Source organism: Centruroides sculpturatus, unplaced genomic scaffold (genome assembly GCF_000671375.1).
Source record: "Centruroides sculpturatus isolate CEXI.00-Female unplaced genomic scaffold, Cexi_2.0 scaffold1174, whole genome shotgun sequence".
Classification (NCBI taxonomy): Eukaryota; Metazoa; Arthropoda; class Arachnida; order Scorpiones; family Buthidae; genus Centruroides; species Centruroides sculpturatus.
Genome location: NW_019385474.1, coordinates 203 through 15591, shown reverse-complemented (window position 1 = coordinate 15591; position 15389 = coordinate 203). Strand labels below are relative to the sequence as shown.

The window sequence follows — 15389 nt, the reverse complement described above, 5'->3', positions numbered from 1 at the left end:
TAAATTATTAAAAAATTAAAATTTAATTTATTACTTATATAATTTTTCTTGTATCGTCGTGTTATTATATCGCCATATATAATTAATATTAATACGTTATAATGTCGTAATATAAAAATTAGAAATAATCAAATAAAAGATTTCTCATTTTCTCTCGTTTAAAAATATTTTAATGCTCCATTGAATCGATGTTTTAGATGAAAATTCCCTAATATTTGTCAGAAAATTCCCTAAGAATCGGTTATATTTGTATGAATTTTCTTGTAAATTTTCTATACGAATTCATTTAAATTATTTTACAAAGAGAAATAATTTTTAAAGTAAAATAGTTTTCATTTCCATTATTAATTGATTCCAATCAGGAAACAACATAATTAATTCAATTAGCGCTAATTCGCCCTTTACCCTACAGAAGTTTGGATTCGTTTCCCAAAATGTCCAAGTGATGAGATGAGGAATTGATTATCAAAGGGTTACAGAAATATAATGCTTTGCAAATTCAGCCTAATTATTTTAAACATTTGAACTTCACACTTTGTTAAATTTCTTGCATTTTTAGCTCATATAAAGGGTGGCCCAAAATTCAGTTAACCTTTATATACAGTATTTATCATTACAGTAATTAATTAATGACTTACACTGACTACTATATAGGCTACTTCTATTTACATATTGTTTATTGTTTATATACTGTATACAGTATACACACAATAAACAATAAGTCGTACTCTAATTGTAAAGGCATGTAAAGGACTATGTATAAAAGTATATATATGGAGATGAAACACAAATTTTCAATGCCTTATTATCAAAATTATAACCTAGAATTAAGTATATGTCATCGTCTAGATGACCTATAGTTAATTCGTGTTATGATCTAGACGATAAAGTATTATATGACGGATTTTAAAGCTTTATTATCTAATCTTATTTATTTTATTTACATTTTTTTGTATATAAGATTTAATCTTGAATGTCCCGAGGTGCAATAATAAGATAAGAAAGTAGACTATATTATTACATCCATAAAATAATTTCGTATATATATATATTATTAATTTAAATCTTATCTTTTGTATGACGTAATGGTCTGTTTATCACACCTCTTCATAAGAGGAATGTTACGTAATTAAGTATTAGTTTGTTATTGTAATTTTGACCCTGATTTTGAACGCACTTGACCGTATTCATGTATCTTTTGCTGCATTCAATTGAATTTTTATTCTAATTTCATAATAAAAAAATGTCTTGCGGATCATTTTTGACCGATTACTTACCATTTGTTATATATAACAGCCGGAAAAGTAAAAAATTTCTTGTTTTTTTCTCAAGCAGCTGAGGGAATAAAACCACTGAACATCGGTAGTTTGTCACGGGTTCACGCATTATCAACTGACCACGTGGAGAATGTGGAGAATTTCTTCACTTTTTTGACACCTCCGTGTCTAAAAAAATGAAGAAATCCCGAAAAACTCCACGTGTGCATCCCGTTGACGAGGCTCGAACCCATGGACAAGGCATTCGGTGGTTGTTATCTACTCGGCCACCTCTTGAGACAGCCTGGTCCTCTCAAGAGAAGGTGTATAACGTAGATAATGCCATAAAAGGGAGTACTATATGTGTTGCATGGCCAACACACATAGTACAACAGAATATTATAGTGATACTCACAATGGAGATCTCATATAGACTAATTGTGTCTTAGAAATGGGCACATAACGATGAGTGGTTTGAATAATACATCATACAACCTCACTTCTATGAGGAAAGCGTAAAGTCATTTATTATTTAATATAAATAACAATTAACTTTTATTGCAAATGAACGTTTTGTAAATTTCTTTAAATATATTTGCTTACTGAAATTACTAATTATATTAAAAATACAAGTATTAGTCAATTTTTCTGTTTCAAAGGAAATATAAAGCGATATAAATATTAATTGTCATTGCATCATGTCCTGTAAATATTAATTACAAAGTGAAAGTGTAAGTATTGTATTATTATAACATTACACTTGTTTTATCAATATAATCTGTTGCACCAATTTCGCAAAATGAATGTATTGTACGCTTCCTGTTTTAATAAATATTTTTAATATAGAAACGGGAACACTTTACTTTAAAATAATAATAGGATTAATTTTTTTTAATTTCAATTATTTTTCTTTTTGCAGATATTTAAGAGAACCTCTTTCAAATCTCACTGTATACTTGGTCAGCTATCTTGATGAAGCCATTACCTCAGCGTACCATTCATTGGCAAGGTGTATTGATGGGGCCAGTATCCCCATCAATACACCTTGCCAATGATAGGTTTATTTTTAATTTTTTTCGAAAATATTATATATTAAATATTACTCGTTTTACTCGCAATAAAAATAATTTTTTATTCCTCTGTAGATGTAGGAAGTACCAAATGAGCGTAACTTTTCCAAGCATCGTCCTTTGTCACGCTCTATATTTTACGAATTATTTATCTTAAAAGTATAGTTGAGGTAGTCCTTACTTTAAATAAGAAAAAATATTGAAAATATATTTTTTTCTAGAAGAGTGTGAGTTCAACTATCGACTGAAACAGTCTATGACCTTTTTCTCTCCCTTTCTTTTGTCTTTCTGGGAAGAAATTAATATAATAAAACAAATACAGTACACACACACATATATATTTAAGGAATAAAATAAAATTTAAAAAATCAAGAGTTTCTTAAATGGAAATTTATTCAATAATCTTTATGTAGCTTAAGTAAGGAATTGAAAAGAAAAATGAGGAAGGAAAGTGAAGTGTTTAGTAATATTTTTGAGGAAGCAAAATCTCTTATGGAAACGTTTCCAATTATTAATAATTTTCAAGGATAAAATTGAAAATCAATTGCAAAAACTTAATTGTGTTTAATATTCTGCAGAAAAAGAAAATTAAAAAATCTAATATTACATTATGACAACTAAGTGTTGATGTTATGACAGCCACTTTCAATTATTTACAATTGTTATCAATGTGTTTAATAACTGATAATAGTCCATATCAGTTTACATAAATCTAACAGAATTTGGTATCAGTTATTTGCATAAAAATAATAATTTCTACGTAACAAATAGCTCTTTCTACCATGAAATTTTTTTCTCGAAAAAAATGTCATTAATTCATTAATTAAGTCATTAATTAAAATGAATTATTGCACCTATAAACTGCCTATAAACTGTAATTGAAACAATAAACAGATAAATTGCTTATTAATTAATAATGAAGGCTTGTGCATAGAATTTTTAAAAATTATTTTTTGTAATATAGTTTATTAATTTGACATTATAGGTGTATAGACTAACGCAATACGAGTACGTGCAATTAGTGAACGAGTAGCCTACATAAAACCACTAAAACACTGGCAGTTGGTTGTCAGTTTGTGCCTCCCCAATCGTACTGCCCAGAGGAGTTTTCCGGATTTTCTTTACTTTCTAACATCTAAATTGAGGCCACTTTCCCGTAGAAATTCCTCCCGGGAGGCATCCCTCTCTACACATCGTACAGTACATAATAAACACTATTGTAATTAATTAATGTTTTCTCGTCCTGTTTACGGTGAAACTACTTTATACATAAACTAAACAAGTTACAGCTTAAGGCCTCATACTTTTAATTATGTCTATCATCTTTCATGGAATTTATGTGTATTTAATTTAACACGTAACACGGTCATCACGGAGGCATAATGAAAAGAAAGCATTAATAAACTCAGGAAGGAAAGAATAAGAAAAAAGGAAAATGAATCAAATAAGTTTTATCAGAAAATTGTCATAATAGGCAGGAAGTTTGCACGAAAATTGATTAAAATATATTTATTATTAGATTAAATCGATAAACATTCTAATAAGTTATTGTTTCAGGACTTTAAACGTCCACTTTCTTTTAGATATTATTGTGTTGTTTTAATATTTATAATTAGTAGCCTATCTTATACACTTATCACCTACTTGCTGTTAAGTTAGAGATGACAGGTAAGTAAAAAGAAGAATAAATTTGAACGTCCGACTGTTTGACGTTAGGTCTATGAGTTTTATTGACGAAGCCCAGGACAAGATGATTAACCACCAGGTGGGCACTATTGTCACCATTAATCTGAAGTCCCTTCAGACCAAGTCGATCGGCCTTAAAAATACTAAATTGTCAACCTGGGACTTAGATGTTAAATTGAAAGGTGCCTAGTGGTACCGGTGAACTGATAGACCCAGTCATTCGCAGAGGAACCAAGAAAACACTTATTGTACTGATAATTTTTTGTATAGAACGCCAAATTTTAAAATGAACTCATTGTATTTCAATGGAATAAAACCGTCGATTTCGATAGATTCCTGCTAGTATTTAATTGTCGCGTAAGAACATAAGTATAATTTCCGCGATTCTTTGGCAATTTCAGAAACTGTTATTGCACATTTTTTACAAAACATAATCCTGAATCGATTATTTAAAACTCGTTGAGTATTGTAAAATATACTGCAATTTTTAAAATATTTAATTTAATAGCCGAGAGCGTTTATGATTGCTGGATGGCCGAATCGATCAAGGCATCAGCCTATCGCTCTGAGGATTATGGCGGTTGAAAACCAGGAATCTTTCATAGACATTCGTCCCGAATATGACGGACCACGAATACCTTTTGTTGTTTCGCTGCGTATACTCCACGCGTATTGCATCCGTTTAAAAATTCCTGCAGAACGCGTTCATATATTACGGGCGGAGTACACACGGTAGGACAAAAAAATAGCTGCATGTAATAGTAATTTACTTGGAAAGCAACATGGAGTCCTCCATAGTTCTGAGAGTTTCGTTTCATTACCCTTTATGTGGTTTTATAAATGAAAATTTAGAAGTTGCAAAAGTGCATATTAATGCACGCGGTGATGTGTAATCTCGAGTATTTTTTGAATCGTAGCCGACATTCTAATTTTTTTGTGGCTACTTTGAATGCTCTGTCGGCAAGACAATCTATTTTCTGATTTTACGATTGGGACCTCTTCTTTAACTATTGTCTCGCATATTTTAAGATAATAGATCTGTTCATCACGATACTATCGATAGCACGGGCGCTGCCATCTTTTTCTTCCTTTCACCGTCGTACCCAAATGCCCAAGATCTATAAAAATAGATCTGGACACGTAGTGCCGTAATTAGGCAGGTGAAACAGGTGCACCCACACAGGGCCCACTTAGAAGGGGAGCCCAAAATGCATGTATTTCTTTTATTATTTTCCCAAACCTAATTAATTAAGGGGCCTAATTGCAAATTTTTGCACAGGGCACAAGAATAGCTAGTTACGGCACTGTGGACACGATCCCGACCTATTTATAATCCTTTGCGGCAGCGGCCATTTTAGGGTTTATCAATACAGTGGAACCTCGATTATCCGACTCAATTGGGGACTGGAGTTGGTCGGATAATTGAAAAGTCGGATAACCGAAAAATATGAAAAAATCCATTACTAGTGTAGTATATTATTATATCCCATGTAATTAGTATATTAGTATACTGCTATTAACCTACTTCGCGATGAAGTTTCATCGATGTTAAGCCTAACAAAAATTTTTTAAAATAATAATCGTCGCTATTGTATCGTTAAAAATTAGAAAATTAAGCCTCGTTTAAATACTGGCTCCCTTTCATGGTCGATCCAGTGTTGCCAGCTAAAACACGTAAAAATAATATTAAAGTAGCCAAGACATAGCCAAATATTGTAGCGCCACATCACTAGCGGACATTTGAAATTTGCCTACTAGGACGGTCGGTTAATCGGGGGTCGGATTATCGAGGCTCTACTGTAGATTATACGCTAAGCGAAGTTCCTCGGTTATATTTAAGTGCTAAAAATGTAAAATGATGAGTTATTGTAAAAGTAATTCTTCGGATGTTAGATTACGGTATTTAGATTTCCTGCAGATAATCAAATAAAAGTAAGATGGTACAGAACTGCAGACGGGATAAATGACAGCGAACTGAACATTCTAAACTGGGTACAATTGTAGATGCGAATATCACTGTTGGGATTTTAAATTAAATTGATATAGTAGCCAAAGAGCTAATACGGTATTGTGACATGTTGCTTTTTAAATAAGTTTTGATTAATTTTAATGTCGGAGAGATATGCCGAATATTTGATTCTGATATATTCTGTTACAATTTTTATCAGATGACGCGAAAAGATATGCAGGTGTTAAGGGCATAAAAAGTGTACATAATTGTCGAAAGGATTCAAATTTAATAATGAATTGATTAATTATTAAATCCAATTTTTTTTTGTACAAATGTTTTTACAAGTTTTTATTTTGCCTTTCTAACTTGGCGCCCTCATGATTTTTACCCCTTTGCTCCAACTGCTGTATACTGCCTCTAGGTGTAGTGTATATGTCGCGGCAATGGGCGTAAATAAGGTAAAATGTGATTGGATAATATTTTGGCCGCCTTTTCGTTAGTCTGACCAATTTTTGTATGTTCGTGCTATCAACGGAATAAAGCCTACTTGGACTCATTCCTGTGTGTTTTGTTGTTTTCTTACCCCAGATTTAACAGTTTCTTTGACTGTTATATTATTACACCACTTTAAAAAATTCATAGGTGATAAAACTAATGCAACTAATTTGATTAGTTTTAATCAAGATAGCAAAAGATAAGAATACTCTTTATTTTAAACCATTTTGATCAAGTTACATAAACTTATGATTGCATAATCATTCGAAATTATTATTAGACTGACGTCTCACTGGTTTTATCACTTTTATGTAAATTTAGTTTAGTATAAAACTAACTGCTCGTACAAATTTGTTTAAAACGTGCACTATTTAAAAAGACCCAAAATGGCTGTTCCATAAGTAAGGTAACGTTCGTGACCAGATCTATTGCCGACCGAATGACCGAGCGATCAAGGTGGCAGTCTATGGCTCTGGGTGACCCGGGATCGAATCCGGACGAGTCAAGGAATCCCCAGGAATTTTTCGGGGGGTGGTCCGTTCGGATATGCCGGGCCCGGTCGCTCCATTGTGGGCATGGCCGAATTCATAATGGGTCTGTTTTAAGAGGTCCTCCTAGTGCCCACAGGGCGGAAAAAACCAGATCTATTTACAAGGTGTATAAACTTTGCAAGTGCCTACAATCAGCGGCGCACGCCCGTGATGACGGAAGTGCGAAACAACCGTTATTAACGAAAGCACTCCACATCTTTATGATCCTTTCTCCTCGATTGTGGGCCTGATCAAATTTGTGATTTTTCTAAAGAGCGGAGAGTAAAAACCCTTATGGTTTCAACTAGATCGGAAATAAGGGTCTGAATAACGAGGATCCACTGAATAAACGAAAAACATCGACTCCATAACGGGCATGGAAAAGGAGTAAGAATGTGCAGGGAGGAACGAATTTAAAAAATAAAATAGTACTATATTATACAGAAAAAAACAAAAAATATTTATTTTCATAAAATCTATTATAAGTTGATTCTAACATATTTTTACTTAATGAAATAATTCGCAAAAAAATATAATTTTTCCTATACAAATTAGTTGGCAAAAGTGATATCAAATAAACAAGATGGCGTCTTTCACGACGAAAGTGGGATTTTTTTTTATCCCGACCAAAATGAACGAAACAATACGGATCGATATAACTTCATAGTATCTCAATAATACCTAATACGATGAAAATTAAGATTGTTTTTAAAAGGGATATATTAAAATTGTTTGCAAATATGTCTACACTTTTACATTTAGAAGCAAATTAGTAAATTAGTCGTCAATATTTTCCCTAATCCCAAGGAATTCAATAGCGCTCCTAACGGCGAAAATCAGAAGTATTCTTGTAATCATGATCATGAGATGTGTTTGTAAACAGCGTGGTGTAGTGTGATACTAAGCGAATTTTTCGAATGATTCGGTTCCAAGTTGACATAACAAAAAACAATGAGATTGTTAAATGATACTTAAATACATTTAATATTTAAATAAGTTATTTGTTTTGTAAGTACCGTCTCTTGAATCTCACAATTAGCGATTAATTATTATCTTATGAGTTATTAATGACCTGTTATAAAAATAAATAATGTAGAATTCCGTCTAAAATCGACTTGTACAGAGTAATCTGTGCCATGAGGGAGTTTTCATGTCTTCCAAATTTTACTTAGAAAATAAATGAGGCTGAATTAATAGTTAAGGAAAGTTAATTTTGGAATGCAAAGACTGAGAAATAAAAACAGTTTTTAGAATGAATGGTTGCGTTCGGCAGACTCGATAGTTCTGGAGCTGTTGAGTACTTTTCTGTCGAACTCCCTCTGTCTCGGAACGTTTTGGTATTTTGACTTCACATTTACTAGCGTCTTTTATTTACGCTACCTGAAACTGATAGATGATGGCTGTTGTTTGTTCCGACGCATATGTCGCTCGTCGTTCAGCAGATGTAACTATGTAACGGCTACCGATTGAAACCTCTGCTCGGTTACAACTGTTGACTCTGTTGAATGCGGCCATTTATTCAATCTTCAGTCTATCGCAGTATTAAGTTTATAATATTGGCTTTCCTGTTAGAGATTATTAGTAGGAAAAAAAGTAAGATACAGAGTAACAGTACATTATACTATACATAATAACTATTATTTAAAAAGTTAATTATCTACAGAAAAAACCAATTACAAAAATTAATAGTTCCTTACAGCTATACCTTAGAGCAATGGTCGGCAACTGGTGGTTCACAAGAAAATTTGGGTGGTCCGTGGAGAAATTTGAACATTGATCAACTGAAGGTTACTCGAAGTTATAAAAGAAATGCAAAATGTTTAGTTGCTTTTTTCACTCATTGGGGTTTTTTATTCGAATCTCAAACTAAAAACAAAATGACTGTTATCAATAAATAATGAACGATAAACAATATTGTGAGTGTGATTGTCATCCTTTGTGGAAAAGTGCAAAGATCCATAAACTTGTTTCAAACAAGCAGCAATGAACTTTAGGCTTGCATTAATTTGTTATAATTAAACATGCGAGTTTCATATTAATATAGTAAAATTGAACTTTTGTGATCATTATTCTACAGATTTTGTATTGTTTAAAAAATTGATGGTAATGGTCTGCGAATTGTGACTTTAGTGGTCTGTGAGGGGAGAAAGGTTGCCGATTGCTGCCCTAGAGAATGTGATTTTGACATGTAAAAGATTTACAAGAACTTTCAAATTGGCTTTCTTGTATTAAGGATCTTATACATCTAGCTTATTACATTTTGAAACAAAATCTTGTATGTAGCAACTTTTTAGAAAAAAAATTTAATTTTTTGTAATAATAATTAGGAATTTAAAGCTTTTGGTGAAATTGTATGTGCATAGCAACATTGAACTGAAAGAAAATGTTAATGTTGGAGTGGACAATTTTAAACTGCCTTGCAAGTAAACTTGGGATTTTTAGTGCTATTTGTCATAAATTCATGTTTGTGAAGAAAATGCATTAATAGTTCCAGTACAGAATACTCTGTATTGAAGAGGCTGTCCATAAATGATGTCTCACCTCATGGTGAGTAGTAGTAGTTGAGAATGTGATACAATGTGATGAGAGGAGAAATGATCCCTATGATATCACATTTCACATTTACCATTAATCAGTATCATATATGCTTTTTAAATAAAATATGTCACACTTAAAATACATAAAAATTTAGTTTTTGTACTTAACTTTATGTAAAAACACTAAGAGATATAACAAAAATAAATTTGCATCATATAGTTACTTTACAATGGCTAGTAACTAGAGTTACCAAACATTGGTATTTAGTATGGACAGTCCATACTTTAAAGTATCTGTAAGTGTTCGTGCTGTATTTGGAAAAAATAAACAAAATGGCCGTACTTTTCAACTGATTGTGCCATTAATAGTTAAAACATAACCAATGAGATTTAAATCTGATGAAAAGTGCTAAATTTTTTATTATTATTGTATTTGTTGGCTAGGTGGCAACATTGCACAAGCAAATGTAATGGTCTGTTACTTTGCAAATGTCTGTTACTACAATGCAAATGTCTGTTACTTTCCCCGCATTTCTTTATACAGTGCTCGAGAAGCACTTTACAGTGAACACACTGAAACTGATTTCTAATTGGCCAACACTGCTCGTGATGTCATTTTACTACACTCTGGCTGCATAAAGAAATGCAGGGTTAGAGAACGTGCACATTCATTATAACAGATTTTTTAATTTAATAATACTTGTTGTTTAAGTGGTAAAATAGTTTTCTTATATTTAAAATTGTATTCGGTACCCCAAAGGAAAGTGTAAATTGAAATTTTATATTATATGCCTTCATTTAATTGAAAAATATTAGATTGAAAAATATAAGATTGAAAAATATGAATAAATTACTAGATTGAAAAATATGAATAAATTCCTTTTACTTTGTTTTGTTATCTGAGTACTTTTAATGCTAATCTGTTTGTATTTTGCCTTCAAATGTTGTGGTAACCCTACTGGTAACAGAATCTGTTATAACCAAAGAAAAGTGATTGGTGCAATTTCTATGACTACAATTGTGTGGAATTTACATTATCAAATTTTCAATAATTTTATGTTATAAATGACTCATCAGTTCATGCTTTTACAAATCTGAAGAGAAACAAGTATTATAATAACTAATATTATGAAATTGTTAGGTTGTTATGGAGTCATAGATTGTCTTTATGTTTAAAATCTGTTGAGTTAAACAAGTTAATTTGTGATCAGACTGTGATCAAAAAGTATCAGGAATGATTCATTTAAACTGCGCATGTACGAGAGGCTGCTTCATCGTATTCTTTTCTTGTTTGATGAGACATTGACATCTAGCAGCAATATGTATTTTGTCATTTTTCATTTGCAAATAAATGGTTGTTTTGCTTGTAAAGAATTGTGCTAGCAATTTTTCAAGATGTCTAGTGTAATTGAACAAAGAATGTGCATTAAATTTTGTTTTTCAACAGAATTACTCCTACAAAAACACTGGAAATGTTACAAAAAGTCTTTAGTGAAGAATATATATATATCAAAAACAAGAGTTTTCAAGTGGTACAAGATGTTCAAAGAAGGCAGAGAATGTATTGAAGATAAACCACACTCTGGTATATCATCCATTTCAACTGATGAACAAGACATTGCTTGAATCAGAGATTTGGTGCTCATTGATTATAGTTTAACAGTTAAGGACATTATTGAACATATTCCAGTATCATTTTAAAAGATCATTTGGGCTTGAGATGTGTTGTTTTTTTGAGTTGTCCCAAAAATGAACATTTTCCAAAAACAACATGTTCTAATAGCTGAAGAAATGCTTTCTGAAGGCAAATAATTCTTAAAACGCATCATTATGGGTGATGAAACATGTATCTATACTTTTCAGACTGAAACAACTCAACAATCGAGTGAATGGTTCTTGAAAGATGAAGCAAGACTGGAAAGACCACATCAAAGTCAGTCAAAAATCAAGGCCATGTTGACTGTTTTCTTTGATTGTCATTGTGTTGTGGATCATGAATTCCTTCTGACTAGCCAAGCTGCCAATAAAGAATATTTGACCATTTTATGTTGTTTGCATGAAGCAATTCATAGAAAATGACTATATTTGTGATGAGAAAACTCATGGATTTTGCACCACAATAATGCACCTGCTAACAATCATGAATTTTTGGCCAAAAATTCACAAATGGTTCTACAGGCTCCATATTTACTCAAAGACTGTTTCTTTGACTAAAATTTCCACTTTGTGGTCACTGTTTTGAGTCAATTGATGTCATAAAACAAAATTTGCTGCAGGTCCTGAAGTGATTTGATGAAAACAACTTTAAAGCATGTTTCAAGGATTGAAAAAAACATTGGCATAAGGGCATTGAAGTAGAGGGGATTACTTTAAAGGAAAAAAAATAAATTTTGATGTATAAATTCAAATCTTGTGTTTTATTGAACCATTCCCAATACTTTTTGATCACGGGTATGTGTAGAACTTCTATATCCATCTGGGCACAGGACTCTGAACCAAGCACACATTACAAGTATTTGCAATTTAAGCAGTTATTTACTATTTTCGACTTGTTAAAAATGTTTGTTGAAATTTTTTAAAGTTTACAGTTTATTTTCAGAATATTATCAAAGAAAAAAGAAATATGGAGAAATGCCACTTGATGTTTTTTAAATCTGTAGACTACAGTGTCTCTCATGGATTGGAGGGAAGCAATTTTTGAATTTGTTTGGAACACTTTAGTTTGGAATGTAATGCAGAAGGTGTTGAATGGATGGATGTTGACAATATAGACATGACTGGACAAAGCATTCCTACAGACACATATGCCTCCAACATTCTCATTGTGTTATTTGAAAAACATCTTACAAACCCATTAGAGTGAAATAACTTGCTAGCAAGTTGTAGCAAAAATAAAATTTTGGTTAATGTGCTATTGTTATGTAGTGCTTTATTTTAATAAAAGTATAAATCATTTATATTAATGTCCATTGCATAATTGATGCAGTGTGTTTGTTATAATAATTCAAAGGCTTTGTTCAGGAGTGACAACCAATGTGATATCATTTGCGAGGGAGGCTTTGTCATAATGTGACTTGAGAGGGAGGGGGATTAAAAATGTGGAATTATTCATGAAATCATTTATGGATGGTCCTAAAACTATACTATATCAGCTCATATGAAAAATATGCAGTCTCTGGTAATTGAAATCTATTTCATAGTATTTTAAAAGAAGAAAACATTGTAATGTTAAAGAGGAAAGAAAAAAATAGAAGATATTGATACTATATATAATTTAAAAATAATGTTTAAAAAAATTATTTCAATGATTTCTGATTTATCAGTATTTGTTAATTAGGACCTCAGTTAATTATTAAAATATTAAATGCTTAAAAAGCTAATCAAAAGTTAAATTTTATATTTTAATTAATATGAAAACTTTCACTGTATAATTATATGTAAATATCTATAATGTTACTTAGTTATCATTTTAACTGGATAAAGTATAATTTAAACTAAAAAAGCTTAAAATCCAATGGGAAGTTTTGGAGAAATGTTTTTATTCATTTCTTAAGACTCCTTGTCATCTTCAAGTTTGAGACTCCAATTGAAAGTGTTTGTTCTTCGAAACTTCCTGCTAGATTGTAAAGCATCCATGATTTAACTTATTAGCTATCATGGACATANAATCTTTTATTTGAGAATATGAAAGTACTTTTGGTAATCATAAAAATACAATACATATTCTACAAATAAAAATTTAAGTCAATGTTTGATGGAATAGTTTCAAGTTAATAGAAATATTTAGAAATTTTTCACTAATTTATGAAGAAATAAAATAAAGAAAAATTGTTTAATGCAAATTACTCTCACTTTGTATAGTTTAACAAAAACTAACCTTTATTATGTATGTATGTATCAAGGTTATAAAATATGCAGGAACTTATGGACTGACCTGATATTAAGAAAATATTTGTTAAAAGAATAAAGATGAACTCACATTTTTCTTTTAAAGCTAACTTAAGAAAATTTTCTTTTTTCTTTTCATGAGAAAGGGAAAGAAGTGGGAAATAAAAGAAAATAAATTTTTTAAAGTTTAGATGACTTTTAGTTCATATTAGAAAATGGTTTGAATTCATCATTAAATAATTTTAATATTTTTTTAATATTTAATTAGATAATTATTAAGATATATTTTATAAACTCACCGCTTTCTTTTATGTCTCTGGGAGGTTTAATGATATCTGACATAATTACATTTTCTTTTCCATATATTTTCCTTCAAAATAAAAGTAATAAATTAAAATCATCTTCAACTATAATTGAAAACAATTAGGGTTAAATTTTTACATATAAATTATTTAATGGCATATCCAAGATTTTCAGAATATGAGTGCTGCTTAAGGTAGATTTAGGAGGAACCGAGGCACTTGAGCCTGTAATTTTTTGGAGAATGATACTCAATTAGCTTAGAATTATTTTAGTTACTTAATTGAAGTCATGCAATATGCATTACTACATTTATTTTTATTTTAAAGCAGTGATTCTCAAACTTTTTCGATCCACCGCCCCCTTTGTTCCATAAAGTTATACCCAACGCCCCTAACCCATTTTCTCTTGTGTGAGAAAAGGATTGGAAATATTCTTAGGAAAACTTTTCTATGAATCACACACTTTGTGCCCTTACTGTACATTGTTCTCATCATCTGGAAACCATTAAACGCAATGTTTCCTCTTATCAGCCCCAATTTTGCCTTTGGTCACCGTTCAATACCCTGCCTCTAGCGCCGCCCAGATCTATTTATCGCCCAGAAGGGGGCGTTATTGCTTACTTTGAGAAACACTGAGCTAAAATAAAAGTAAATGTGTTAGAAATATTCAAGTTGTGACCTTCAATAAAAAATAAAAAATATATAAAATGTCAACATTTTATATATATTCCGTCGAATTTTTATATATAGAATTTGTCTGCCGTTGCCCCTCTATATTTCCTTAACGCCCCCCAGTTCTCTTTGAGCCTTCTACTGCCCTCCTGAAAGCCTCCAGCGCCCACAACGGGACGTTATCGCTCACTTTGAGAAACGCTGTTTTAAAGTAACAAAACGAATTGCTTTAGTATCAATGGTGTGTGTCAGCATCATAAGCACTCCCATCTGGATAATCTGGATATACCTCTCAAATTAATGTGTTATTCATAATTTGATCATAAGTGAATATAAATTTACAATCAAATAAAATATAAATTTTTATTTTTCCTACCTTAGTGATTTTGCTAATCCAGTCCCAAGTTGTCCAAGACTTCCTAAAAAAGTATTAAATATTTAATTTAATAATGTAATATAAAACATTAAACATAAAACACAGAATTCACAGAAGACATTAATTTCCATTTGGTTGTTTATTTCATTTTATTTGTAATTTATTCTTACCTTGTATCAAGAGAGAGAAAGATTGATGAATTTAATGTGATATTGGGAACGGGTTGACAAGTGACAAAAAAATTGGGAACTCATATTTGATACTATCTAGAAATCTTAATTAATTGCAATTACTTTGTAGTTCCGATGAAACAGAGAATGATTTATTTAGCTGCATTACATGCTATGGTATTTCATCTTGTAATGAAACTTAAAACATTCGAAATATTTACTAGAATGTTATTGAGAAATTGTTTATCTGGACTATTGTACCTAGACATATTTCAATTCTTTGTTGATAAATTTGTAATTAAATAAAGCAATAACCGATATATTTCAGAAAAAAAAACTATTAGTTTTACAAGTGAAATTAATTATTTGACCAGAACAAAAATAGTTATAAAGAAAGACTACATAATCTAGTTAAAGTTCCATTTGGGAGGGGGAAAAAACATCACACAATATTCT

At 31.0% G+C, this 15389-nt stretch overlaps 1 protein-coding gene across 1 annotated transcript in view; it reads right to left on the bottom strand.

The window, feature by feature from the left end:
* Positions 1 to 15068, bottom strand: part of LOC111639318 (L-threonine 3-dehydrogenase, mitochondrial-like) — a 35848-nt gene extending 20780 nt beyond the window's left edge. Inside the window, exons 1-3 of the mRNA XM_023385170.1 lie at positions 14934 to 15068; positions 14764 to 14806; positions 13713 to 13783 (exon numbers count right to left, since the gene is read on the bottom strand). Coding sequence (XP_023240938.1) covers positions 13713 to 13755 — 43 coding nt within the window. The 5' untranslated portion in view covers positions 13756 to 13783; positions 14764 to 14806; positions 14934 to 15068. The remainder of the gene's footprint in view (positions 1 to 13712; positions 13784 to 14763; positions 14807 to 14933) is intronic.
* Positions 15069 to 15389: the final 321 nt, after the last annotated feature.